Source organism: Beta vulgaris, chromosome 9 (assembly GCF_026745355.1).
Source record: "Beta vulgaris subsp. vulgaris cultivar EL10 chromosome 9, EL10.2, whole genome shotgun sequence".
NCBI classification, from domain to species: Eukaryota; Viridiplantae; Streptophyta; class Magnoliopsida; order Caryophyllales; family Amaranthaceae; genus Beta; species Beta vulgaris.
In genome coordinates, this window is record NC_079210.1 from 40,623,316 (window position 1) to 40,650,911 (window position 27,596).

Genomic DNA, 27,596 nt, shown 5'->3' on the forward strand with positions numbered 1-27,596 from the left:
GATATTTTGTCTCACCTTCATTTGACTCTCTTGTTTCCTCTGCAACTGCCACACCATTGTTGGCGATTTTCAACTGCAAACGACTTTCTCTTCTCCAACCTACACTTCCCATCTTCTCCTCCTTTTAATCTAAATTGGTTATGTGATAGTGCATCAATGGCGTCGCTTTTCAGATTTTTGGTCCTTCCTTTCATGATCAAGGCAAGTCAATCTTACCCACTAAAAAAAGGAGCAATTTTTGGTCTTGCAAGTCAAAAATTCGTCTTTGAACTGAATTAAATACTTGATTATTTCAGTTGTGATTAATATGCTATTCAAGTGGTGATGAATTGATGATTATTTGTGCTGTTGCAGGTGTTTTTTTTGGGTTCTTTGCTTAGTTTAGTGTATGCTGATTCTGGGTCTTCCTCTTTTTCTGGGTAATACTTAATTTCATCTAATTATTTGCTTCTTGTTTTTGCTGGATTAATTGATGAATTATTTTGTCAGAATACTTAATGATGATCTAACTTTGCAATCTGCTAACAATCTGAAATTTAATAGTTTGTTTGACAAAAATAATAAAGGATTTTGTTTGAATTGCTACTAATTGTTAAGAAAATAGGAAGTTTAAAAACATTGATGGCATAATTAACTGGAATGTTGTGTAGAGTATGATAATTAGGTCCATTTCACTTACTTTTCTTAGTCATAGTGGAGACTTATGTGAATCTTCAAAATAAGGAGAATTATGCTGAGATTCTGGGAATAATGTTTGTCTGGGAAAGACAAACAAGATACACAAGTCAAATTCGGATTCTGTATTTGGAATGCAGCCCATTTTATTGAGACTCCGATGTTGGAACTCTGAATTTTCATCATATAGTACTGCTTGATAGGCTTGATCATTAGCGTTTCCAGGCGACTTGTGCCTGTTTGGAAGACTAACTGTCATTATATCATCCAAACTCTACTCTATATGCGTTACAATACTTTGTGAATTGATTAATAAGACCATGAGGGGGTAGTTAAACGTGATTGTCTATAACTCTTATATTTTAAGAAGCATTGTTGATTTCTAGACTTTCTAAGTTTTCAAGTTTGCTCAAGTAGTCCAACATGTGTGATTTTAGAAATCAAGTATTCTACAATAGATCATGCGTAGCAGTTTAATAACTATGCCATGGAAAAGGATGGATGTCATTATTGTGGTCTTGTGTTTCCATTAGATTCTTGTCACCTGTCTAACTCTTTAGTTCTTCTAGGTTGTTACTGTAATGTGTGTAATTTGTAATCTGACTTTCTTTATTTTGTATTTTAGGAGAAGACATTCTGCAGAATATTGTGCTATGTATGATATTTGTGGAGAGCGTAGCGATGGAAGAGTTTTAAATTGTCCATACAGTTCTCCTTCTATTAAGGCAAGTATTCAAGGTTTTTCTTGCAGAAAATAAGTTGAACTATTCTTGTTGGACATTTGTCTGAAAGCAGTTTTGTTATCCTTTGCAGCCCAGTGAGCTCTTTTCAGGAAAAATTCAGAGTTTGTGTCCCACCATAACTGGGAATGTTTGTTGTACGGAACGCCAGTTTGACACATTGCGGTCACAAGTTCAACAAGTAAGAGTTAATGTCTGGAAATGCATTTTTGCAGTATGAGCAGCTTTTTCTTTTTATATGTATATTGAACTAGCTCAATTATACGGACGTAGGAGGGATAGATTATAAGCCTTTTGGTTTTCTGCTTATAATTGCTTGTTACTTTTATGTCTTATTCAGTTATCTAGTCTAGTGTAAAGAAGATTCAATTATGGATATATTGTTGCAGGCAATTCCTTTACTAGTGGGTTGCCCAGCTTGCTTGAGGAACTTCCTGAATCTTTTCTGTGAGCTTTCATGCTCACCAAATCAGAGTCTATTCATTAATGTCACCTCCATTGCCGAGGTCAGTAATCACAGAATCTTATATTTAATTTTTTATATTTTTATTCCCCCTAGCCCCAAATGAGTATCTACATGCCTTATTTTTGTGCAATTTCTTTTATAAAAGATTTGTGTCCCCCCTTCCTCACGGCCATTCACCAATCGATGTTTTACCAGCCATCTAATTTTCAGGGCGTATGTTGCTTTTTGCGGATCTCCAGTTTTCTTCAATCACATTTATGATTCTCTTCTATGCACAACAACCATTACCTGAACACCTTTAACAAAACTCCTATCTAAGGTGGGATAGCATGCCAGTTATATACAGTTTAAAATAAGCTCATTCAATTTACATAAACTATTGCAAAGAGGTTTTACTTATTTCCCATAGACTATCCATCTAATAGGCGAATGGGTTGCCTACTAGGCTATTCCTATACAACAAATAGGAAGTAAAGCAAAGTTTGTTGATACATTTGATTTAGGCCATTTTACCCCCAAGTCCCAAGTGATATTTTCCCTATTTATTTTTATCTCTTTGTGATTGCGACACATCTTTCTTATTGTTTTTACTACGTATTACTAAGTATCTTGCATGCACTTAGTGCATAAAGGGTATCCTTGGCTCCTTGCTCCCCCCTTTTTCTGGAGGAACTAGGAAGGTGGTTATGCTTGATGAGCTATTAATGGTGAACACTACCTTTGTTTATAGTGTGTAAAAAAGTAGACTAGTTTAGGGCTATTAGGCTTGGGCGCTTCATATCTGCATATGACTTGTGTTTTATTGTGATAACTGTTTTTTTTTTTCCTTTTTGTGAGATTGTTTTTCTTTGTTATACATGCCTTAGAGGTGTAACAGTTGCTTGCCCTGAAGGCGAAGAAGAAAATCACTGTCATGATGTCATCATAAATCAGGTTTAACTTTTGATCCAGGTCAACGGCAACTCGACTGCAGATGGCATTGAATATTATGTGTCTGAAGATTTTGGTGAAGGACTATATAACTCTTGCAAAGATGTAAAATTTGGAAGTATGAACACAAGAGCCATAGATTTTGTTGGGGCTGGTGCCAAGAACTATCAAGGTGCAGTTGATGTACTTTTTTCAGCACTTTCTTAATCTGTACACCTGTCTGGATGCCTGTTCTTTCTATTCTAGGTTTGTCAAACACTTAATCTATGGTTTACATATAGAGCTTTACAAAAAATTTCGAAGTTCAAATTTAAACTTGAATAATTTGTTTTAAATTACTGAATTCCTCCTTATTTGCCGTCAATGCAACATAGTTTGCGAGCTTAGGGATTTCTCACTCAAAATGCTGTGATACACAATAACTAAGGCATACGAACAACGCGAGGTGAAGGGAGTTTTTTTGTTTTTGTTGGTTGTAGATCCTATAACCATTTAACTGTTTATTGAAGATTGAAGGAAAACAATATGAAGATTTTACATGGAACATATGCTAGTGACTACAACTGTCCACCAACATCTTAGTAGTTGTTTTCATCTTTCTCCATGATGGGGCGGATTGGATAACTAGAGCAGATTGGTTTTTGGTTAAGGGATTTGAAGAGATTTTTCTAATATGATTGTAACCCTTCCTTCTTTCTACTCTCTCAATACATTATTATGTCTTCTTTTTGTGTTAGAAGTGGATTGAAGGAACCAGCTTGTTCCTAGTGTTCTCCTTTTCTTACACATGTAGTATCTAGTATTTACCTTGCGTTGACAGTTGATACAAGGGTTTGGAATTTAACTCTTTTTGGTGCTTCTGTTGATCATCCTGTCATGCTCATCGACTTTACGTGGTATCTTCTTTCTCCCACTTCTATTATTATTTGGAAGTAAAATACCTGCTTTGTAGGCAAAATCTTTAATGAATCTTTGATGCTTATTAAGTTACGCTGACTTAGTACCTTCACCCTTTTCTAATAATTATTTGGGAGTCGAAGGACTGCATAAAGGGAATGCTTTTACAATTGTCATGTTGATGCTTTTTTATAGAATAAACAATAGTATTTGGCTGTAAGAGGGTCACTGGCGAAGTCAGCTGTCTGTTCTGTTTTGGTTGTGCTTAGTTATCTGGACTTGCTTGACCATAAGGTGGCCAAGTAGTTGAGGAGGAGATTGCTTGTGTTGTTTAATGATGATCATGTGCAAATCTGGTATACTAAATTTGACGAGATTAGGAGAAGAGGTTGGTGTGGCCTTAAAAAAGGATCGAGAAACTGGTCATTGCTTGTTTTGAGGAATTCTTTTGAACTTTGAAGGGATATGTGGTGCACTAGATTTCAATAGCTCATGGTAGGGTCAATAGTATTGTGAAACTTGGAGAATGACTACCCTCTAAACCCTCTTTATGCACTTACAGTGCCTCTTTTCTTTGCACCATGTAATTAATTACCATGGAAGTAATATAAGAATAGGTCTTCGGGAATGAGATTATTTTCATGCCAATCGTAAGGAATTTGTTTAACCATTTGTTGAGATGAACAAACTTGGATTCTTCAAGGATTCATAGGTTTGAAAAATTAAAGTAGGTTTCACTAATGGTTGGACAGCTGTTCTATTGTCTATTGAACTTGAATGCTTACTGGACCATATAATTTTCAGAATGGTTTGCATTCCTTGGTCGAAAGGCAGGATTGGGCATGCCTGGATCTCCCTACTCCATCAAATTTCAGACTAGTGCTCCTGAATCATCTGAAATGGTGCTCATGGATGTGTCTACCTACTCCTGCAATGACACTTCGCTGGGCTGCTCATGTGGTGATTGTCCTTCATCTCCTGTGTGCTCAAGCTTGGAACCTCCTCATTCACAGACAAAGGATTCCTGCTCTTTTAGACTGGGTGCTATCAAGGTCCAACCTCCGATATGATATGAAGATAAAATATCGTATTTTTTGTTTTCTTTATATGTTGATTATCTAATCAAGCTTTCATGTTTGGTGTTTTGTATGTTGTGAACCTCTGAAGTTGTTGCTAGTATTATTTATTTATTTATCCTTCTGGTACTTATGGATTTGGCAAGTGATACTTTCAGATGCAATGCATTGACTTTTCAATGGCCATATTTATTTTATTGGTTTCCGCTTTTCTCGGATGGGGGTTCTTCCACCGGACTACAGAAAGGAGTGGTCCTGCGTCTACAGCAGAGCCCTTGTTAAGTAAAGTTGATTCCGTTGATGAAGCAACTGATTATACTCTTGATGTGAAGGTATAGTCTTTAATGGGAAGTGGGTATAATTCTATATTGGCTACTACTTTATCACACAACCCTTTAATTCTAGTTGTATAGGCCTTCTATAATTGCTGATTGTATCAGGTTTCTGCAGAAGTTCTTTGTTCCTTAAACTGATGAATGTGCCTTTCTTTTTACTTTGTTTTCTCCGTATACGGCTCGCTACCTGACCTAATTAGCAGTAATCTGCTCGTGATATAATTATTTATGTAGAAGTCTATCTGCTATTCTGCTGTAATCGTGTAAATCTAGTTTCTTTTTTTAAATCTGCATTTCGTTCCATAACTGTGTCGTGAAATATAGTTTTTTTTTTAATCTGCATTTCATTCCATAACTGTGTGGTCAAATGTAGTTACTTTTTATAGCCTCTTCTTTTCTAGATGATTTGCTTCTTTCCTGTGGGTATGCTTTTGTTTTAAATTTCTCATATTCTGTCCACTGTCTCTATATTAGGATAGGGAGACAGCTCCACAATGTGAGTCTGCTATTCAAGGATTCATGACTGATGTTTTTAGGTGAGCATGAAAAATTCACTCTATATTTTCTTCAGTTCCTATCTACTTCTATTTACTTTTATTGTTGATACTGTTTTTAACCCCAAATATTCAGAAAAAATCTATCATTGATATAACGTATTCTTTATCAAATCATTGCCAGGAAGTATGGTCTTTGGGTTGCAAAGAATCCTACTCTTGTGCTGTGTTCCTCTGTTGCTGTAGTTCTTATACTTTGCTTGGGTTTATTACGTTTCAAGGTTGAGACTCGACCTGAGAAGGTATGTTCTTCTCTGATAATATTTTGCCAGTTGAATCTTTGTCAAATATATGCATTCTTGATGTCACATTAGACCTCTTTGGTACTTTCATTCCTCTGTATCACAAAACTCAAATTGTTGGGTCATTTAGATGTTGGCCTGTGTTGCCCTTCATCTGCTTATCTTGCATATGCCTCCCTGAAATGTTGCGACATTCTCATTTTTTTCATTAGTGCTCCTTGTTGCCTGTTCAATTTTCTGGATCTTAAAGAGATCAATGTTGAGTCACTTGAATGTAACATTGAGACGTGACTTGCCATCGAGTAATGGAGTTGCCTACTTTCGTGGCATATGACTCCATGAATCTGGACAATTGGATTGCCAAAGACAGTTTACCTCTCCATTACTCGTATTCCTCTCAAATTTGTTAATTCTTCCTTCTTGACTTCTGCTTTCCGCTGCATTCCCCTGATTGGGTGTTAAGTAGAAACATATGTAGATTAGTAATTTGATGATTGATTTTGCAGCCATTGTTCCTACGAAAAAGCCAGGCCAAGTTGGGCATCACCAAGTTTATGTTCAAGCTTATTTAACATTGTAATGCTTGAGCATTTAGTGAAATAGGAGAGCTGTCTTGTGTTGTTAGAAATTTTCATGCATGAATGTGGAGCAAAGAAACAAAACCAAAAATAACAAATAAATTGGCAAATGAAAATATTTTACAATTTATATTTTCATGCCCCTGTTCCAACCAACACCCTTGAATTTCATTCTTCGAAATGAACTGAAAAAGAAATGTTAATATGGAGGGAAGGATAAACGAAAAGTAACTGAAATATAGGAGAGGAAGGAAAACATGCTAATAGATAAGTTTAAAATAGCGTTACTTAAGCAAAGGAGTCTTTGGCTTGCATTTGTGAAACATATTCTGCATCGTTTTGTTTTGTTTTCACATACTTTTCATTTTTACAAGTACTTTTAGTTACCTGCTTGGTTCAATCTCTTAATTTCAACCGATAGTCCCAAAGGTTTAATTCTGGATTATTCTGTCAAAGAAGCTGAATACATCTCAATGCGCCACTAAGTAATTTCTAGAACAGTAGTCGCTTTAAATATTTGGTCTTGCTTTGTTTGTTGAAATTCTCTGTGTTGGCAATACCCTTTATAGATTTTTTCTTTTGTTTCAGTTATGGGTAGGTCCTGGAAGTAAGGCAGCTGAAGAAAAGCACTTCTTTGATACTCACTTAGCTCCTTTCTATAGAATTGAACAGGTATGATATTCCTCTGTTTTCGTTTATGCCAGTCTTGCAGTAGTATTAAAATTTTATTTGCTTGTTGTTTTATGTCTTTATGATACATTAAGTCAATCCCCCATTTGTGGATTAGATAGAATATAGAATTATAGATAGCTGTAACGAAGCAACACTTCACAAGTTCACATGATAGGTCTGTTTTATATGGAGACACATCGGATTTGTGCTGGATTATCAATTTATCAGAGAGTACCATTGCATCAGAAATAGTTATTTCTTTCTCATGCTTTGAATATGTTAGTGAATCTGTATAATATAATTAAGGCAGAATAAAGGTCTGTTATTGAATTGTAAATTATGTAATGCAATTGAAGGGTATAGAGTTATGTGAACTTTTTTTTTTTTTTTTTTTTTTCATACTTCACCTTCATGTTTGAAAACTCAATTTTGCTGGTTCCCTATTTTTAGGTTATTTTGGCAACCAGGCCAGATCCACAGAATGGGAAATCTCCCAGCATAGTAACAGAGGATAACATCCAGTTGCTTTTTGATATACAACAGAAGGTATTAGTGACCGTTAGTTGCAGTTTGGTTTGCTTGCCACTTAAAGATGTTTATAGGTGTATTTTACTTTACTTACTGTTTTGGAATGTGGATTTTGTTTTGCTGTAGGTTGATGATCTTCGAGTGAACTATTCAGGATCTATGGTGTCTTTGTCTGATATATGCTTAAAGCCCTTAGGGGAGGATTGTGCCATCCAGAGTCTCCTTCAGGTTATAGGCACTAAAGTTCAAGCTATAATATTGTGATCTCAAGATGATATTGAATATTGTATTGATGAATAGATGATCAATCTGCTTACTTTGTTTTTGGCCTGACTTTCCCGATGTTTTTAACTTTTAATGGAGGGGTCTGTTGTAGCTAATGCAGCTTTCCTGTGGGAATTTTCATTCTTAACCTCATACCTGTATATCTTAACTAAGTTGATCTTTTCTTTCTATTTGACAGTATTTTCAAATGGATCCTGACAACTATGATGAGTATGGAGGAATTCAGCATGCTTTGTATTGTTTCCAGGTATTTACTGTAGGAATCATCTGTAGTTATCTTCTTTAGTACTCTTTGCAGAGGGTAATTCCATTTGGGAGTATTGGCTAATTATTGCTGCAATCTCTCTTCAAATATGTGAAGTTTACATGTCACAATCTGTTCAATATTTCTTATAAGATGTTATGTTATTGGCTAGAAAAAGAGAATTTACCATGAGAAGTATATAAGTAAAACGTGAAAGGTCCTCTGGAAAGCAGAGAATTTCTTGTATGTTCAAAACATCTATGATACAATCATCTGAAATCTTTTGAGTATCAGCCAAATGTGTCCTCTGTAAGAGATTATTGAAGCACCAAAGTGAAGCTATGCATATTGCTTGCTCCATTCTGCCACTGCTGGAATGAATAGTTGTCAACGCTAAAAGAATTAAGGAATACTTGGACTCTGAGCTTTTTCTTACAATAAGTAAAACATGAGAAAGGAATTCATGTATGTAGTTGTAGATCCTTCTCGCAAAAGTAGATAGACTCTTATCGATGATTATGAGCTTACACTTGAAAGATTCTTGCTTTGTGCTTTATCCACATACCTCCTTGTATCTATAGCAGTAAAGTGCATAAATAGGTTTTGCACTGATGCAGGCTGCCTCAAAATTATTAACTAATTTTCCTGATTCGAACTGCCCAGCATAAAAATCCACTACGGCTACCTTGCATGAATTCCCTGTTGCTGCTTTGACAGCCAAGAACCTGTATAAAGCGCCTCACATTTAGTTATTATAAGAACCTAGTTGGTACTTTAGGTCTTACTTTTGAGTCTTAAAGTTGGCTGTTCATGTTTTAAATGGAACTTCTTTTAAGCAAAGGGGTGTTTTGAATGTTCGGTTAGAAAGTGTATTTCTCAGGCTTCAATCTTGTGAGGTCCTGTTTGGAAATAGACGCAGAGGTTGGATGAGTCTTGGGTAAATTTGGAACGCTGAAACAGACTGATCTGGTTTTATGATAATTTTAAATTGATTGGTATTTTAATGTAGTAGACATCTCTTATACAGTTTATATGGTTCTCAACCCTTATCCCTGGGAATTTGGTACTCCTATAATTATTTTGTTGGTGAAAGAAGTTTCAGTATCAATTGTCTGAGGGATGTATTAGCCTGTTGCTTCATTTACATTTTACTTAGATTTCTTCACTCTTTTTATTAGCGTAAAAGGGGAACAACCTTTGCTGAGGTTGCCTGAAGACTGTTGATGAAAATATGGCATGATATTGACACTTTTCCGTGGTATGTATCCTGTTGCAGCATTATACATCCACTGACACGTGCTTGAGTGCTTTTAAAGCCCCTCTTGACCCAAGCACTGCCTTGGGTGGATTTTCTGGGAATAATTTTTCTGAGGTAATACCTTTTGAACTCTAACATTACAAGACTGCAGGGATAATAGACTAATTGTTTGATGTTCAAATGTCAGGCTTCTGCATTTTTGGTAACCTATCCAGTTACTAATATGATTGATGACTCAAATGATGCTAACGGGAAGGCTGTGGAATGGGAAAGGGCTTTCATCAAGTTGGCCAAGGTTTGTAGCTTAGTTCCTTTTAGAGTATTATAATACTCTCTCCAGTCTTCTTTTTTTAAAGTACCTTTATTGTGTAAAAGATTCATAGTTTAGAAATGTCTTGAATTGAAGAAGAGGTAGGGGAAAGAATTCATATTACTAGTGTTAAGTTAATGTTAAGAAACCTTCTATATCTTTACCTTCTCCATGTTTAAGCAAAATATGCCATGTACTGGTTGAAATTTTTCCTGAATGTGTAGTAATCCATCTCTTGTGAACAGGAGGAACTGTTGCCCATGGTGCAGTCCAGCAATCTCACTTTAACTTTTTCTTCTGAAAGCTCAATTGAAGATGAATTAATGCGAGAAAGCTATGCCGATGTTCTAACAATTTTAGTAAGTTATTTCAGAAATCTATTGCTGTATTATGAACTTTGGGTGGGAGGAGCTTAAAGCAGGTCATGTTGAGATTTATCTGCCTGACAATTTTGCTAATAATTAGTATATTAAAGAAGAATGAGTTCATATGATTAATTGGTGTCTTAATTTGTTTGATCTGTATCAGATAAGCTATCTTGTGATGTTTGCTTACATATCACTTACACTGGGAGATAGGCCACACTTATCCTACTTTTACATTTCATCTAAGGTATGTTATTTAATTTCCAGTTTCCTTTTTGCACAAGGTATATTGTCTGTTCCCATCATCTGAATCTTTGTTCCTTTTGTGTTCCATCGAGTACATGTAGGCAGAAGGTTCCCCTAACAGTTCTATTTTCACGGGAGGCTTTTCCTAATTCTCTCTTGACTGTCATAGCTAGGGTTTGAATTTCTATAACCCCCCTATATATGTATATGCCGTGGAATTAAAACTCTCCCGTTCCGTTACAGAATCGTTCCCTGAAATCCCGTTACGGAACACCATAATAAAAATCACATACTTCTCACCGCATTGTCTATACCTTAATGCGAACTCACGCGTCAGATTGTTTTTATTCTTGTTACATCCGTTCTTTTCAGACTTTGGCCAAAAATATTTTATGAATTAATTATATAGCTGATGAAACATGATATTCCGATAGATTTGATTATATTATGTTGTAATAATGCTTCATAAATTAAAACAATGCAAATAGGGTTAGAACATATTAATGTGAATTTTTTTGAAAAAATTCATGCGGCATCAGCCGCGATCCGTTCCATTCATCCATTACAAGCCGCTTCCTCAATAACGCAAACGTTGCCGCGATAGCGACCGCATCTGCAAATTTTTTTACTTGGTATATGCTCAATGCTTATGCAATGTAAAGGAGTGTTGTTTCAGTGGTAATCTTATGCTTGTTTGCTAAGAAGGAAGTGGACGGAAAAGAAAAGAAAGGAAAGTAAATGAGTAGCTTCCCATGTCCGACTTAAACTTGAATGTGGACTTTTTCACCGTCAGTTTGTCACTGGCGAGCTTCTGTATGCAAGTCCCAGACTCCCAGTATATACCAGAAATATCTTGACTTAAATTTTGGAGCCCGGAGGTTGTTAAATTTGCGCTTGATGATCAGTGCAAGTCAAGTTTTAGATATACTCTTATCCCGTTAAAAGCTGTTGAAGCCTGCACTTACAGCTAGCACTCAAGTTTGAAGATTGGAGCCTTAAATTTTCAGGTACCCAGGAAGTCCTACCTAGATGCACATGGAAGTTGACCAATTTCAGCTAGGACATGCCAACAATATGGAATGCGAGGCCTAGATCATGACTACTTTAATAATCTCCACGTGTTTGCTAAAATAAGTAATACTGTTCCTTGGGTACCTGAAAATTTTGAATCTAGACTTTGATTGTTTGTTTGAGACCTTCAGGACTAGTTGTCTCCAATCAAGGGAAACTGGACTGGTAATTGGTAAAATGGTCAAAGGACACAGATCAGATCATCAGCATACTGTTTTGAATTTCATTTAGCATTTAGTACTCCCTTTGGTTAAATAGTAGGTTGGCCCACCCAATTGATGAGCAAAACAACAACTTTATGTGGGTCAACCTTTATTTTTCTCTTACCTTTATTCTCTCTTTGCATTTTGATATGTTTCTTGCTCCAAGTGAAAAAGCAAATAACCAATTAAACAAAAAATGGAGGGTAGGTTGACAAAGTTAATGCTGCCAAGTGCCAACCTGCTGTTTAATGTTTGGATATTTATTTTGTACAAGAATATCTAAATTCTAATGTATGAGGGAGTCTTCTATTTGTTGGCCTTTTTATAAGAAAATTCATGATATTGTATTATTGTGTGTGATGATTGCTATTGTCGATTATCTGGTGTGTTGCCATCTGTTGACTGGTTTCTCGAGTAATAGAATTTGTTGTGCATCATGTTACTCAGACTCAGATTCTAGTGTCGGAACTTGAGTATGTGTCAAGGTGTTACACTCGGACGTTATATTTGATTTTGCATGTTTTTGGTCCAAATTAAGAGTTGAGTATGTCATGTATCTAACATGGGTACTCTTACTAAAATAAATAGTTTGAATAATATATGGTGTGCATGAAGTGAATTATATGACTAACAAGTAATTTGGTTCACAGGTTTTTCTTGGTCTTTCAGGAGTTGTGGTTGTTATATTGTCTGTCCTTGGGTCAGTTGGTTTCTTCAGCGCCTTCGGAGTGAAGTCAACTTTAATAATAATGGAAGTCATTCCCTTTCTCGTGTTGGCTGTGAGTTGACTGATCATCATATTATAATGCCATAATACTTATGGTTGTCTCTGGATTCACGCATATAGAAGACTGTTTGTTCATCATATTATAGTGCCATAATATCTAATAGATTCTATTTCATATTCATATGGTGATGGCTGCGATAAACGGTTGTTGCATAATATATTGAGATATTATAATGCATTGTACTGTGTAAGGAGAGAAAAGCTTTTGGGTTTTGAGGCCACATCTGACATTTAATCTTGTCCATGAATTAAATTGCCCATTATAGCAAAATGATGATTTTCTGTCAAAGTTATTTAGGGGGCGTTTGGTTCGCGCAGGGGTAAGGGAAAGGAATCCAGAAAGGGTTACAAGGAGAAAGGAAAGGAATGACCCTGATTTTGTCTGTCTGTTTGGTTCCAACCCTGAAAGGGAATGGTATACTCCCTGATTCCCTTTGTGACTGTTTGGTTTTTAATGAAAGGGAATCAACAGTTTATTAGATTATAGTTGTTTTGACCTATGATTGTACTCATTCAACCTGTTTTACAATATAAAGTTCAAAATACTATTTGAACAGTACCATTTTGAAATTTGCTTATGGTCAAATCTGTTTACTTTGCCACTTCATTTCACGAAAAGTTCAAAACACCATTTTTTAGCAATGTTAATACCAACTAAAACCTCAACAAAATACTTGTCTAAAACACCAGAGTCATACACGTTTAAATGAATAATCAAACATCTTCCTTTTATTATCTCTTATTTGTATTGAGCAACTTCGTCTCCATGATCTTATTGACTATATGGAATGCATCCTGAATTGTAGGCTTGATCTCCATGTTCTTCACATTAACCCAATGGGTTTTCAATCAAAATAAACGTGCAATTCATTCTGACTTCCTAGGACTCATTAGTGTTTGACATAATCATCAAATAAGATCATAGAAGAAAACTTCATTCTAAATCATTCATATCAAAGACTTTCAGAAATACCAACAACAATCTCACCCAAAACCTCAACAAATCCACCTTCATCATCATCACTAGTCTTACTCTTGCCTGACAAACACCCAGCATGTATGTGAACATCACAAATCCCACAAAAATACCTTCAATGTTTGCATGATTTATCACAAACATCACATTTACTAGATGCCATTAATAAATCTTCATCTACACTATTACAGAACAGTCAAACAAAAAAACAAATAGAAATCAAAATTTTCATCTACTGCATTTATTTATACGGTGGTCACAGGGAAAAAAATTTCATCTTTATACGTAATTTTCATCTACATCTACTGAATCTGCATCTACTGCATTTGTTTATAGAATAACTACTGCATTTTTTAATACTGCATTCGCCGGAAAAAATAAAAATCAAAATTTTGAGTAGAAATCATGCATTGGTCGCCGGAGAAAATACAGAACTCGCCGGAGAAGAGGGGGAAAATTGATGGGGTCATCGGGGTCGGCGCGGTGGTCACAGGGGAAAAATTGAAACAAATTGTTGAAGTGAGTTGAGCAGTACACAAGAGGAGAGAGAGAGAGGAGGGTAATGAGTTGGGGTAAGGGTTTTCAAAAACCCTTGGGGGGGTGGGGTAATCAACTTAGAGGACTTTGGGGGTAACCTAATAGGAAAAATAGGTAAGGGTTTCATTAAAGTGGTGAAACAAACAACAAAAAAGGGTTTCATTAATGGTCTTTTCCTTACCCTTTCTTAACACCCCCCAACCAAACGCCCCTTAAGGTTTTCATTCTTTTCAACATAGCTGTCATAAAATTATCTGTACTCCTAAGCCTTTATATCATGTCCTGTCTTATCCTTTTAACCAATGCATTTTTTTCTACTGGATGAAACGATGTAGCGTGCAAGCTGGTTATTGGGTGTCACTTCAATGTGAAAACTTGCTCCAGATAGAAGCATATAGCTACTTAGCATTTTGGTTCTATGCTGGGTTTTAGGTCCTGGGCATATTCTTGTTGTTTTTTTTTTTTTCCAATCTCCACATTTTATGTCTCCATCAGTCCATCTAAGCAGATGTTTTACCTTAAATGCCGCAGTTTCTTGTCCTCTATCTTATCTATGGTGCCTGAACGGTAGTATTACCTACTTGGGTAAGGCTTACTGGCTATGTCAGGTTACCCTTCATATTGCAAATTCAATGTAGTTTAAATATTTTTGCAGGGATCTAAGTCTTCATGTGTGCTTAATGCATATTCTTCTTGCTTGTTCTGTGCTACATATTCTCTCAAAGTTTATGCATTTTGTTTTTCAATCTTTTAATAACAGGTTGGAGTTGATAACATGTGCATATTGGTACATGCTGCAAAACGGCAGCCAATTGAAATATCTTTAGAAGAACGAATAAGCAATGCCCTTGTTGAAGTTGGTCCATCTATAACACTTGCTAGTTTGTCTGAGGTCTTGGCATTTGCAGTCGGAGCCTTCATTACTATGCCAGCATGCCGTGTTTTCTCCATGTTTGCAGGTTTCTTTGGTTCGGTAGACTTCTTTATGTAATAAATCTGTTCAATCGATTGATTCAGCTCTGTCCATCTCTGCAGCTTTGGCTATTCTTCTGGACTTTCTTCTTCAGCTCAGTGCTTTTGTCGCGTTGATAGTTCTTGATTTCAGGAGAGCTGAAGACTCTAGAATTGACTGTTTCCCATGCATTAGAGTACCTTCAGCTTCAGCAGAATTAAACAGAGGTTTGTCAAGCACAATTAACTGCATTTTTTTATTCTGACCTTTGATTAAAATTTTCTGTAACCAGCGGATATGTTTAGCTTTTTGCATTTATCATATCTTGTGCTTTGATTGATATATTTATACAACAGGGACTGATCAGAGAAATCCAGGATTGCTTACTCGATATATGAAGGTATGCTTGAATTTGAGATGTTGAGGTCCTTTAGTTTCCCTTCCTAGGATATCTGCCTCATTATGAAAACCTACGCTCAACAGAATACAGTGTATATCATGACAAGCAGGTCCTCGACTGAGTGCTGACCCTTTCAATGTATAGAATAATATGAGAAGACGAATGTTTTGGTATGGTGTCTAAGAAAAAACACCTAACGTGAAAGTTGTGCAGTCAACCTGGCATGCTTCGCCCTCCCCCAAAAGAAAAAGAAAAATCGGGAAATTGGAGCTTCACAGATATCACACATTCTTGACATTCTACGAAGAACAAGTTGTGGAATCGAAGCACAATCTGTATACTTACACGAGCTTAGAGACTGAGAGCTCTAAGATGAAATATCATAGATCCTGGCATCCTGCCAACTAAATAGTTATATAAACTTTCCTAATCTAGAGTTTAAATTTGGAGAATGCTTGAATAATCATTAGAACAATTATACAACTCAATTCCATATTGTCTACTCTAGTAAACAACTCAATGAAAAATTATACAGCCGCCATATCTTCATATGATTATATTGTATTTTCTTAAGTGTGATTGTTAAGCTGATGTTAATACCCTGGCTGCAATGCACATCGGTGATAAAGCAACTTCATTTCATGGATGCCTTAGGTCCAGTTGTTGACACATTGCAGAAGCTAGCAACTTGGGGCCTGTTAGCTGTCAGTTTCCAGTTTTTGGCTTTAAGATTTTATTGATCATATCATATAGGCTACATAAATGAAATTAAATTTACTTGAACTTATTCTAATCATGCTTAGTTTGAAAACTGAAAACAAAATACTGAATATTTAATTTTACTGGTTTTCGTATTTTTGTTTTTAGTTTTCAGAAAAACTGAAATCTAGAAACACAAAAAAGATAACAAACAGACCCTCAGCTAATTTAAAGAGACAAGGAAGCATTTCATTGCCACCTTAACTATTAAGGACTTGAGGCTATAAAACCCATTATATATTGCAAAGGATGTTCAATTTGATAATTAGCGTGTCATTTTCAAAATTTCTCGTTCAAGTTGCTATTTATATCATCCTATGCTGTTTACCTTATTGGTTTTCTAATTCTTTAAAGTCGACTCTCATTCCACAGGAAGTTCATGCACCCATTCTTTTACTTCGGGGAGTAAAAGTCGTTGTTCTTGCTCTATTTTCTGGTTTGGCTTTAGCAAGCATAGTAAGTTGTTATAATCCGAATCGCAATTTGTTCACTTCTAGATTGGTTAAATATTGCTTTTTTTTTAGTTGGCTATTTGCAATTCACTAGAGATATCCTATACCTTTTTCTATGCTCTTCTGTGTAGGCATTGTGCCCTAGGATTGAGCCAGGCTTAGAGCAACAGATTGCTCTTCCACGGGACTCATATCTTCAGGTCTTCCTAAGCTTATCAAATTCCTTGATCTTCCATGTTACATTATCGCACTGCCTATTTGTCCTGGTCTCATTAGTTTTATGGTTACAGGGCTACTTTAATAATATTTCAGAGCATCTAAGAGTTGGCCCACCCCTATATTTCGTTGTAAAGGATTATAACTACAGGTATCTTTCTGTTATAATAGTATTGGTATCATGCTATAGTTCACTTAACTGGCTTTTAAAGAAATCAGGAGTTTCAGACAAGTAATAAAGTTTTTATAATAAATAACACTCCAGGATAGAATCCTCTATATACACCGGGGGGGGGGGGTTGAGGTCAGAAATTCCATGCTCTCCAGTTATTATAGTTCTTTCCCAAGTTACAAGAACATCTTTGAGAATCAGGTTTCACTCAACCCATTTCAGACAAGGCTAAGGGCCAGAGAAAGAACCCAATGGCAATAGCCTTTTCCTTTTGACATAACCTAAAAGGTCCTGGGAAGAATAAAAATCCTCATCTAAAGGAAATTTTCTGTTGGGATCATCTCTCTGGCTGCTTCACGTGAAAAAGAGAATGCTCTAGGAGGACCTTTTTTTTGTCAAAAGACCCTTAACAGGAAATGCAGAGAGTTCTTTTGAAAAAGTTACAAAAAATTGAGAGAAAAAGGAATCCCCCCCCCCCCCCCCCCCCCCCAATGTTAAGAAGTTTTGAGAAAGAAAATTCCTATGTTTCTGGTTACCATCCCACAGAGTTGTTCAATAGTAGCTTCCTTAAGTAGGGAAATTGTGAATATATCTGATAATTGAGCCGTTAAGGATTGATTCCCGCACCACATGCTAAATCAGCCCTTGCACCAATCTTTATCTTGAAACCAACCCAGGACCTGGAATCTGGATACATGCAACTCTCATGAACTGGATTTTCAGGGGGGATTGAAAGTTGTTACTTAGGGTAAGCAAAAAGCAGAATCAGTACTGTTGCACTGTTATATGATGATGATGATCTTTAGGCTTGTTAATAATGGATACAAAGCAACTGTTAGTCAGTATCTAGGTTCAATAAGAGTTACGTACAAGTGATATTTAAGTTCAGGAACATACTGAATAAATAAAAAAGCTACCTTTCAGTGTTTTCTGTATTTTAGTTTTCATTATACCTTTTCACATATATTTGGCATTTTGGCAACGATATATATTTTATGCTGGATGTCTTGCAGTTCCAAATCAAAACATACAAATCAGCTGTGTTCAATTAGCAAGTGTGACTCAAACTCTCTTTTAAATGAGGTAACATGTTAACTTAGTGCATTGATAACATATTTTAGCTCATTCTCTGGCACCTCGTTGGATAGCTTTGCTTATGCTAATAGTTTCTTAGCTATGCACTTTTTCCAAATTGTCATACCAAGTATTGACTGCTTTTGTCACGCTAAAAATTGATGCATTGTGATGTCATGCTTAAATTGATGCATTATGAGCACCGGTATAGTTTTCGGGTTATTCTGTTATCATTGTTCTTTTAATTGAATCTATATTGATTCTAATAAGTGAAAGGATGGAAGCTGCCCCTCTTCACATTTCATATTATTGCATTCTGGATGAGAGGAAGCAATTCTGTTGCTGTGTCCTTATGTCAATATTAAAATTCTTTGTTGTTCTCTCATTCTGTTCACATATTCGTATTGATATTCTAATTCATGTATCTAATAGTTCAACTGATGTTCATCAATATCGCAACATGTTTGGAGTTCTGTTTTAAATATGTACACTTAGTGTAAATCCAACGTTGATTGTAGTACCCTTTTGTTCCCTCCATGCTTAAAATGTACACCGAATTTCTCCTTTAGGTAGATCGAAAGCCATGCTACCCTTAATGATACTCTTAACTAAGAATCTTTAAGAATGACTACTATTAGTATGGTGGAGATATAAATGATTAAAATAGTTAAAGGAAATTATGGAATTTAGCCCTCTATTCCCAAAAAAACCTTCAACTTCCCATGCTTTACATATTGCTCTATTAGACTATTACCCAATTGACTTTCTGGTTAAATGAATGCAGATATCAAGAGCGTCTACAACACCAGAATCTAGCTACATTGCTAAGCCAGCAGCCTCATGGCTTGATGATTTTCTTGTGTGGTTATCACCTGAAGCTTTTGGTTGTTGCCGAAAGTTTGTAAATGGTAGTTATTGCCCCCCTGATGATCAGGTTGGTGTTTCTTCACGACCCCTTTTCAGTGTCCCCTCCTCCTCTTCACCATTGTCGCAGAAGTATCCAGGTCTGAGTTGTGATGACATTGAGGAGATCTGTGACAGGTGTCAGCCAATTGAAGAACCTCTTGGCATAGACTTGCTAAACATGATTCGTTAAGTAGAGAGTGCATTCATCACAGACAAGCTCGATATTTTGAAAATGAGTTTTAGACTTGTTAAAAAAATCTGTGAATGAGACCAATTTCGACTGATCAGTGACAATGGGGATATCAGTTTTTCTTAGATGTGACTTGTAGGAAGAATTTATTAATATATTGATTCTGGTTCTAGCTGTCTGTTTCTTTGAATAAAAGTAGTTTAAGTTCTTTAATGTTGCTCTCCAGCCACCTTGCTGTTCACCTGATGAAGGGCCTTGTGGTTATGGAGGAGTTTGCGGAGATTGTACTACGGTAATGATACTCATCTTTATGCTTCATAATAGAATGTTCTTATGCCAATTTGTTGTCACAATTTTATTTACCAAGTTTATTGGTATCATACTGACATGTTGAATCACTTACAGTGCTTTCGTCACACAGACCTGGACAATGATCGCCCTTCAACAGCACAGTTCAGAGAAAAGCTTCCATGGTTCCTCAATGCGTTGCCATCTGCTGATTGTGCTAAGGGTGGTCATGGAGCCTACACTACTAGTTTGGACTTGACTGGTTTGTTTTTTTCACCATCTCTTTTGGGCATGATACTTGATACTTCCTAGGTCTCTGGTAAACCTTAAGGTCTGAAACTGAAAATCTGTGTTCGTGACAAACCTAATCAGGTTATGAAAATGGTATTATAAGAGCATCCGAGTTTCGTACGTATCACACACCAGTCAACAGACAGGTATTTTCATATCTACATTTTACAGGAAGCGAAATAACCAGTAGTTTCTTGGCCTGATGCAGCATTGATTACAGTCAAGATCCCTCAAGTTTTTTTGGTTTATTGTCCATGACAGAGTGACTATGTCAACGCATTGCGTGCCGCCCGTGAGTTCAGCTCAAAGATTTCTGATTCACTGAAGGTATATTGACCTTGGTTTATTTTTTTCATTCTTTTTCTCCTAAGGCTAGAGTGATAAGCCTATTGTTAAATTTCTCTCTGCAACCAATACCAATCTCAATCTTGGTCACCCCTTTTCTCAATTAATCAACCACGTCTTTATATAACAAGGTTAAGGAAACCTTATTAAACACTTACTCCTAAAATGTATCCAACTAGATTCCTAGTTGTACAATAAATAATCTATATCTCCTAATTCTATCTTCTTAATGTTAATCATATCTCCTAGTACTAGACTTCCATATTATCATGATAATATTGTACTCCCTCCGGTCTTTATTAGTTTACCCGTTTCTTTTGCACAAAGTTTTAGGAGAAACAATGTTGTGGGACATAGAAAGAAAGAGAAACTATTATTTTGTATTAAAGTTGAATGTATGTGTGATGGAAAGTTAGTGGTCCTATTCCAAAAGTGGAAACAAAAGAAATGGGTAAACTAATAAGGGACATCCCAAAAAAGAATACGGTTAAACTAATAAAGACCGGAGGTAGTATATGATATTCTATCAACTAGAAAAACTGCATTTTTCTCAGCACCTATTGATGTTTGAAAAAATCATCTATTTTCATGATTTCAACCTATTGGTAATATTTGGGGTGAATTTTTCATTTTTGTTTTCTCATGGTTATGTGTGGTGACTTTGCAGATGGATATCTTTCCATATTCAGTTTTCTATATATTCTTTGAACAATATCTGGACATATGGAGAACTGCTCTGATCAACCTAGCTATTGCCCTTGGTTAGTACTTAGTATATCTATAGTGCTTCTATTCCATTTTGTCTCAATCTCTATTTCCCAGTTATGGATCTTGTTTTCTTTCCAAAGTTTATACACATGTTCGTTGTCAAATGTCGAGATCCAAAATTGATGGCGTCACATAATTGAGTAGGTCTATTTCAATTTATATTATCAGCTGAGTATCAAGAAGAGCTAACAATTTCTCCTTTTTTTGGGTGATTGATTTTTTACACTTGTATGAGGACGTCTGGTTGTCTAAGGTCTGACTTTATTTATAGATACTTTGTTGGATTATGCTCTAGTCAAATGATTTTCCTAACAATTTGGATTAGTGGCTAGTAGTAAGTTAGTGGGTAATTTATTTTATAATTAAAATGTGATTAGTGAATAGTAGTTAAGGAGGATATGGTATAGGACATGTTTTCCACTACTTAGTAGTGTGGCTAACTTTTAGGTTAGTTACTTTTTTATTGTAAGCCTATAAAAGACACTTATTGTATTGAGATTAATTGAGCAACTTTAATGCAAAACTTCTCCATATTTTATTCAATCTCCTCTCTACTCTAAAACTATCATACTTGACGTTTTTTATGCAAATTTGTTGCACACATATGACAAAAGGGATATGGTAAGGTACAAAATACCTCTAAATGAACAAAAATCCTCTCCGACTCCCGATCAGTAGAGTTGCTTTGCATCTTAAGAATTCTGGGCATTCTGTTATCATGTTATGTACTTTAAATCACAAATTGTGTCCTTTTCTTAGCCGTTTCTTTTTCTTTTTGTTTGGGGTGCTTGGTGGGGAAGATTTTGCTTGTAGAGTTTCATAAAGTGAATCCCATCCACTTTACTTCATGTCATGGGATGATAATTATCTCTAATTGTTGCTCATACACTCAATATTAATGAGGTTGCTAGGGCCCTGGGGTTTGGTGCTAATACCTTTCCTGACCTTGGGATACATTATAGCCTTCAAATTTGGCCATTTTGGAGCTATTTTCGAACTTTTCCGGTCCCAACATTAGCCTCGAGATATCCTGGGATGACTCTCGGGTGGTTAGGACTTGTTTCATTGCCTCAAAATATTTTAAATGCCCTGTTTTGTGTAATGAATTGATAATCTAAGCAGGTAGTTCAAGGGATGAAGATGGTGATTTATATCATCAAGTGAGAAAATACAGATAATGTAAGATAATGGCCATAGCTTCCTCTTCTTTTTCTCTTTATCCTGGTCGTGTTTGAGTGAAACTTGCCGGATCTGACACGAACTTGTGTCGGTGTCGTGTCGTTTCTTGACACTGGTATGTGGCAAAATTTGCCGAGTTCGGGTAACAAAGCTCCCTAATCTTCTCCTCTATTTATATGTTAGCTTGGGGATCAAGATAGCTAGTTAGTTAGAGGAGACAGTAGGCAAGTCTACTATAAATATAGTAAATCAGAAATTATGACGAAGTTATTTAGCTTGTTAGTAACTTTGGGAAAGTGTTAAGTCTCTCAAATACTTGAAAATTATCTTACATTTTCTTTATTCTCACTTGTTAATATAACTCACCATCTTCACCCCTTAAATACTTGCCTTGATTATCAGTTCATTACATTTTGTATCTTTGAAGTTCTACTCCGAAAGCCATCATATGTTTGTTTTAGGGTATGAATCATATTTCAAATGGTCTCTGATGACCTCAGGATACATCCTATGGGCTCTAGTGCACGGACCTCGCAATAGTTTGACAAGTGTGTATTATTGTAATTTATAGCCTTAAAATTTTGGTTATTTTGGCTATTATTGGAATTTATGTCCCCGACAATATTTTTTGAAACATTGTTATCAAAAACCTTCCCGAGGGCATTGAAATGTCTGGGTATGAATCTTGAGTGTTTGAGGCCCTTAGTATTGCCTTAAAATGTATCGCACGATATGTCTTGTATCTTTCACGTTTAACTCTAAAATAGCTCTGAAGGAAAATATTGCAATTATATGGTCGTTCTAATGCATGGATTAGCTTTCAAATAGTCTCCCACGACCTTATAATGCATCTTACGACATCTGGTGTCCGAGCACCGAAAATGTTCAAAACCTTTAAATTTGGCTATTTGAGAATATTAATGGAGTTTTTCGGGCCTGACAACGTTTTTTATCAGAAACCTTCCCGAGTACCTCGAGATGCCTTGGGTGGCTTGGGATGGTTGAGACCCTTTGAATTGCCTAAAAATATCTTCCACGACTTGTTTTAGCTCTTTCTAAGTTCAACTCCTAAATAGCTCCAACGGGCACCATATAGGGCGTTGATTAGCTTTCAAACAGTTTTGCCTGACCTTAGGCTGAATTCCATGGGGTTTGGTGCCTGCCCCCAGGAATGTCTGGAAGCATGTATAGCCTTCAATTTTGGCCATTTTGGGGGCAATTTGTGGACTTTTCAGGTTTCGACAATATCAATCATCCCAGACCTTTTTGAGGGCCTCATTTACTCATGGGATGACTCTTGCGTGGTTGGAACTCGTGGTATTGTGTTAAAATTTCTTCCACAACTTGTTTTGTATCTTTCAAGTTCAATCTGGAAATAGCTCAGAGGCCTAATGTATGACCGTTTATAGGATGTATGATTTCAATTGTCTTCTTTCCATTGCATGTTCTCTTCTCATTGATGACAATTTCTTGATTTAGTCCTTTCATCCAGTTAGTAAGCATTTGGCCCTATCATTGATGAGACAATGCTTTCTTAAAAGTCACTTATCCACATGTCAATTGTTGTCACAGGTGCTGTTTTTGTCGTGTGTGTTGTCATATCATCCAGGTTAGATATCTACTACAAGCCTGGTGTTTTTACTGCCCATGTATTAAAAGTTCAACTAATTTTCGTTCTTTAGACTCATTACCCGTTTCTTGTTGTTTGATTGCAGTTTGTGGAGTTCAGCCATCATTTTGCTTGTTTTAGCCATGATTGTGGTTGATCTCATGGTACAATTCTGCCTCAGAATTTTAGTAACCCAAAATTCTAATCTGTTCTTTTGTGTATCAGTGGAAATTTATATGATTCAGTTACGCAATATACCTGGTTAACTTAATCCTCTTTAACTTGTACTGTTGGAATTTATGGGCTGTCTTGCTGCATGTCAATGGTAAAATCTGTAAAATCCACTTGTGGACTAGCCAGTGACCATTCCGCAAACTGACATAGTTTTTACTTAAAGTAGTTTACTTTAAGGAACTGTTATGTATGCATGCGCGGAAGCCTCAACAATTCAATTTCTCTAGTGTATTATTTGTTTCTGTCTGAACAGTTTTATGATATCTGAAATAGCTTACTGACTCTGAATCTGTTCTATGATGTAAAATGCAGGGTGTTATGGCTATTTTGGGTATCCAACTGAATGCAGTTTCTGTTGTCAACCTTATCATGTCAATAGGAATTGCTGTTGAGTTCTGTGTCCATATAACACATGCATTTTCGGTAAATATCACCAAATTTTATTTATTCTTTGCAATCCACCATTTTAAAGCAACTGTAAATGGGTTAGGAAAGAGACATGAATTCAATTTCCACCTTCATAGTTTGTGACTCTTTTTAATCGTGGTCTAGTTGGTGATGTTCTGTTGATGCCTGCTTATATCCAGGTCAGCCAAGGCGACAGGAACAAACGAGCAAAGGAGGCTCTTGGTACTATGGGGGCATCTGTTTTCAGGTAAGCAACTTTGCATTTTTCTCACTTCTTTCTTTGTGACTTTTACAACTTCTTTGGAGTCTTTTCCCGACAATATGACATACCACTGACTGGAAAATTAGATATGCGTCGAGTCTTTTTTTGAGGGGGTGGGTGAGGGGGGGGGGGGTGAGGGGGGGGGGATAATTCTCTAGAATACTAATCCGTGGATTGTGCTCCCAAGAACACAATGAGAATTGTGCTCCCACAATGCAAAATGGAACATCTACAAAACTGAAAAAGAACATTTTACTGTTGAAGTGGAACATTACAAGAAATCATTTACACAAACGAACATTTTTTGTGTTGAAGAGGAACATTACAAGAGTTCACTTACAAAACAAACATTTAACTGTTGAATTGGAACATTACTATAATTCAATTGCGAAAATGAATATTTTACTGTTGAAGTGGAACATTACGCAAATTCAATTACTTAAATAGAACATTTGCTCATCAAACATAGAACATATATTCACGGAAGGTAGGATACATTCATTTGTTGAAAAATAAGCTGTAAACGAATATTTTTTAAAATTGAACATTTGCTTATCGAAAATAGAACATAATTTTTTTGCTGAAAAAGAAGCTTAAAACGAACATTTATTCAAATAGAACATTTGCTTATTGAAAATAGAACAATTATCACGGAAAATAGAATATATTTTTTTTGCTGAAAAATATGCTTAAAACAAACATTTATTGAAATAGAACATTTGCTTATAGAAAATAGAACAATTTTCACGGAAAGTAGAACATATTTTTTCGCTGAAAAATATGCTCAAAACAAGCATTTGTTGAAATAGAACATTTACTCATCGAAAATGGAATAAATTTACTTGGTGCACTGTGCTCCTGGGAGCACAATAGAATTTTCACTAGAATACTTCATATTTAGCCAAACGCAGTTCTGAGCTCTTAATCACTGATCAAAGTTGATTTTTTAGTCATTGCACAAAATCAGTAAGCTAATACATGTTTTATTTGCCTCCAGTGGAATTACACTTACAAAGCTGGTTGGAGTTATTGTCCTGTGCTTTGCAAAATCAGAGATTTTTGTGGTTTGCCATCTATCTCTGATTTATCCCTTGAATCCATTTATGACTAAGGTGAATGGCTTGAAATAGACAACTGCTGTATGTTTCCAGGTTTATTACTTCCAAATGTACTTGGCGCTAGTTATCATCGGTTTCCTGCATGGGCTGATCTTTTTACCAGTAAGTCACTACCTGTGATATTTGGCGGAATTGCTTAGGTAAAATAAGAGCTGGTTATGGAACGGGCCGGCAAGACACAAGCCCACTCCATGAACGGCCCCTCTTTTGAAAATTTGGCATGAATTGTGGCATAGGCACAGCCCTTGCCCCAACTCTTTGGTGAAACAGCGGTTATTTCTGTTTATTGCCTTATAATCTGCAGGTAATTTACAGGCATTGCCCAACCCTTCTTTTATGTCGTGTAATTTACTATCTAATTTGCAGGTATTGCTAAGTTTAATCGGTCCACCACCGAGGAGCATGCCTTTGAACCGAATGCTAGAAGCTGAGCTAAACTCCTCATCCCAATTAAGCTAACTGGATCTCTTTCGTGTAGACCATATATCTATGTGGTATTGGAGTATCTTGACTTGCTTGTCTTCTCTAACCAACTCTCCACCATGGCGACTGTATATTCCTGGAAATACCGAGTAGTTTCTTGTTGTACTTGAAGCAACATGCACGACACCTTTATGGTTTCATGCTAACTTCTCCAATATCATGAAAAAGGTTGATTGTCAGACTACAGGCCATATTTTACTCTGCAGTGAGGGCGTCAAATTATAGGTTTACCTGTCAGATTCTTATTTACAACAGAAAGATGCAACATAGATTACACTACAGTACATGAGATAAGAACACAAGCTTCAGTTAATCATGTATTTTCTGTACTAGTGAAATACTCGAGTTATTGTGACGTCGTAGATGATCATCGTTTATCAATCTATTGTGGATTCGTGGTTTACTGTAAATTGCTTCTTTGATATCGCTAGGTGGGTTGCATATATATGACTCTTTATCTTGACCCCTGTCGAGACTTTGTTGCAGGAACAACGTTCTCTGCTGAAGTTAACAGAATATAAGAACAGAAGATGAGAGAAATAGAGAGAGAGAGAGATAGAGGGAGGTTTAGAAAGATTGAGAGAAGGGAAAAGATTATTGAATCATCATTAATGAATTGTAATCAGCTATTACAAGAATTTAAAGCTCACTTTCTTTTCCGCCAAAACTCACAACACACTTTCTTTTCTGCCAAAACTCATAACAACCACAACCTGATATTATAACAACCTCTTATTGATTTCAGCTAATTATGCTTCAGAATCATGACCTTGAAACCATTATGGAATATGAATAGCCATTGGTAATGTAACATGAAATGCTTCCAGTTGAGAGACATGAAAAGCATCATGGATCTTAGCTGAAGCTAGCAACTTGAGCTTGTAAGCCACTTGACCAATGACTGCCTGAACTTGATAGGGACTACAGTACTTGGGAGAAATTTTCTGGTTGCTCCTATGCTGCACTAACTGATGCCTATATGGTCGCAACTTTAGGCACACCCAATCACTCACCAACCTATGATGGCCGACCTAATGTTCACCCTATCATGAGCTTTTTGCAGAGCAAACTTTAGATCTTGGATCATGGCTTTCCTTCTTTGAAGACTCTTGTCCACCTTTAACACATTGGAGTCTCTTGGTAAGTAAGGCAAGTAAAGAGGTGGGGGTTGGTCATACATAGCTTCATAGAAAGTCAGCTGAATGACAGACTGAAAATGAGTGTAAAACCACCACTCTGGCAAGGGTAGCGAAGCACCCTATTTGCGAGGATGATCACTACACATGCATCGCAAATAGGTTTCTAAACACCTATTTAACACTTCAATCTGGCCATTTGTTTCGGGATGGTAGGATAATGACAACAAGAGCTCAATACCATGAAAGCTGAACAAAGCCTGCCAAAATCAACCAAGGAATATAGCATACGTACCACTGAGTATTCTCCTAGGCTAGCCATGAAGTTTCAAAACATTATCCAAATATGTTTGTGCTGCTTGTAATATTGTATAGGGAT

The 27,596-nt window shown here is 36.2% G+C and overlaps 1 protein-coding gene across 4 annotated transcripts; it reads left to right on the forward strand.

Moving 5' to 3' along the window:
- On the forward strand, positions 1–26,491 carry LOC104903808 (uncharacterized). Of its 4 annotated transcripts, XM_010691925.4 has the most exons (39): positions 1–201; positions 355–419; positions 1,301–1,400; positions 1,489–1,596; positions 1,805–1,921; positions 2,833–2,983; positions 4,513–4,760; positions 4,943–5,116; positions 5,594–5,655; positions 5,798–5,915; positions 7,082–7,165; positions 7,616–7,711; positions 7,820–7,921; positions 8,157–8,225; positions 9,499–9,594; positions 9,668–9,775; positions 10,036–10,149; positions 10,319–10,402; positions 12,326–12,454; positions 14,736–14,934; positions 15,011–15,154; positions 15,284–15,327; positions 16,459–16,542; positions 16,670–16,738; positions 16,829–16,905; positions 17,940–18,009; positions 18,785–18,934; positions 19,323–19,388; positions 19,502–19,646; positions 19,757–19,821; positions 19,937–20,002; positions 20,688–20,781; positions 23,540–23,576; positions 23,683–23,740; positions 24,123–24,233; positions 24,398–24,465; positions 25,478–25,544; positions 25,632–25,700; positions 25,965–26,491. In XM_010691925.4, the coding sequence occupies exons 1-39, from the start codon at positions 157–159 to the stop codon at positions 26,055–26,057; spliced, it is 3,846 nt and encodes a 1,281-aa protein (XP_010690227.2). In that variant the 5' UTR covers positions 1–156; the 3' UTR covers positions 26,058–26,491. The 4 variants fall into 4 exon arrangements, with proteins under 4 accessions (XP_010690227.2, XP_048492485.2, XP_057247864.1 ...); XM_048636528.2 differs by lacking the exon at positions 12,326–12,454; XM_057391881.1 differs by lacking the exon at positions 1,805–1,921.
- The last annotated feature ends 1,105 nt before the right edge of the window (positions 26,492–27,596 follow it).

Coding starts and splice junctions, on each gene's coding strand:
- LOC104903808 (XM_010691925.4), top strand. CDS start 157: ATGGCGTCGCTTTTCAGATTTTTGGTCCTTCCTTTCATGATCAAG. Junction 10,150..10,318: donor CCGATGTTCTAACAATTTTA/GTAAGTTATTTC, acceptor GATCTGTATCAG/ATAAGCTATCTTGTGATGTT. Junction 19,647..19,756: donor TACTAGTTTGGACTTGACTG/GTTTGTTTTTTT, acceptor AAACCTAATCAG/GTTATGAAAATGGTATTATA.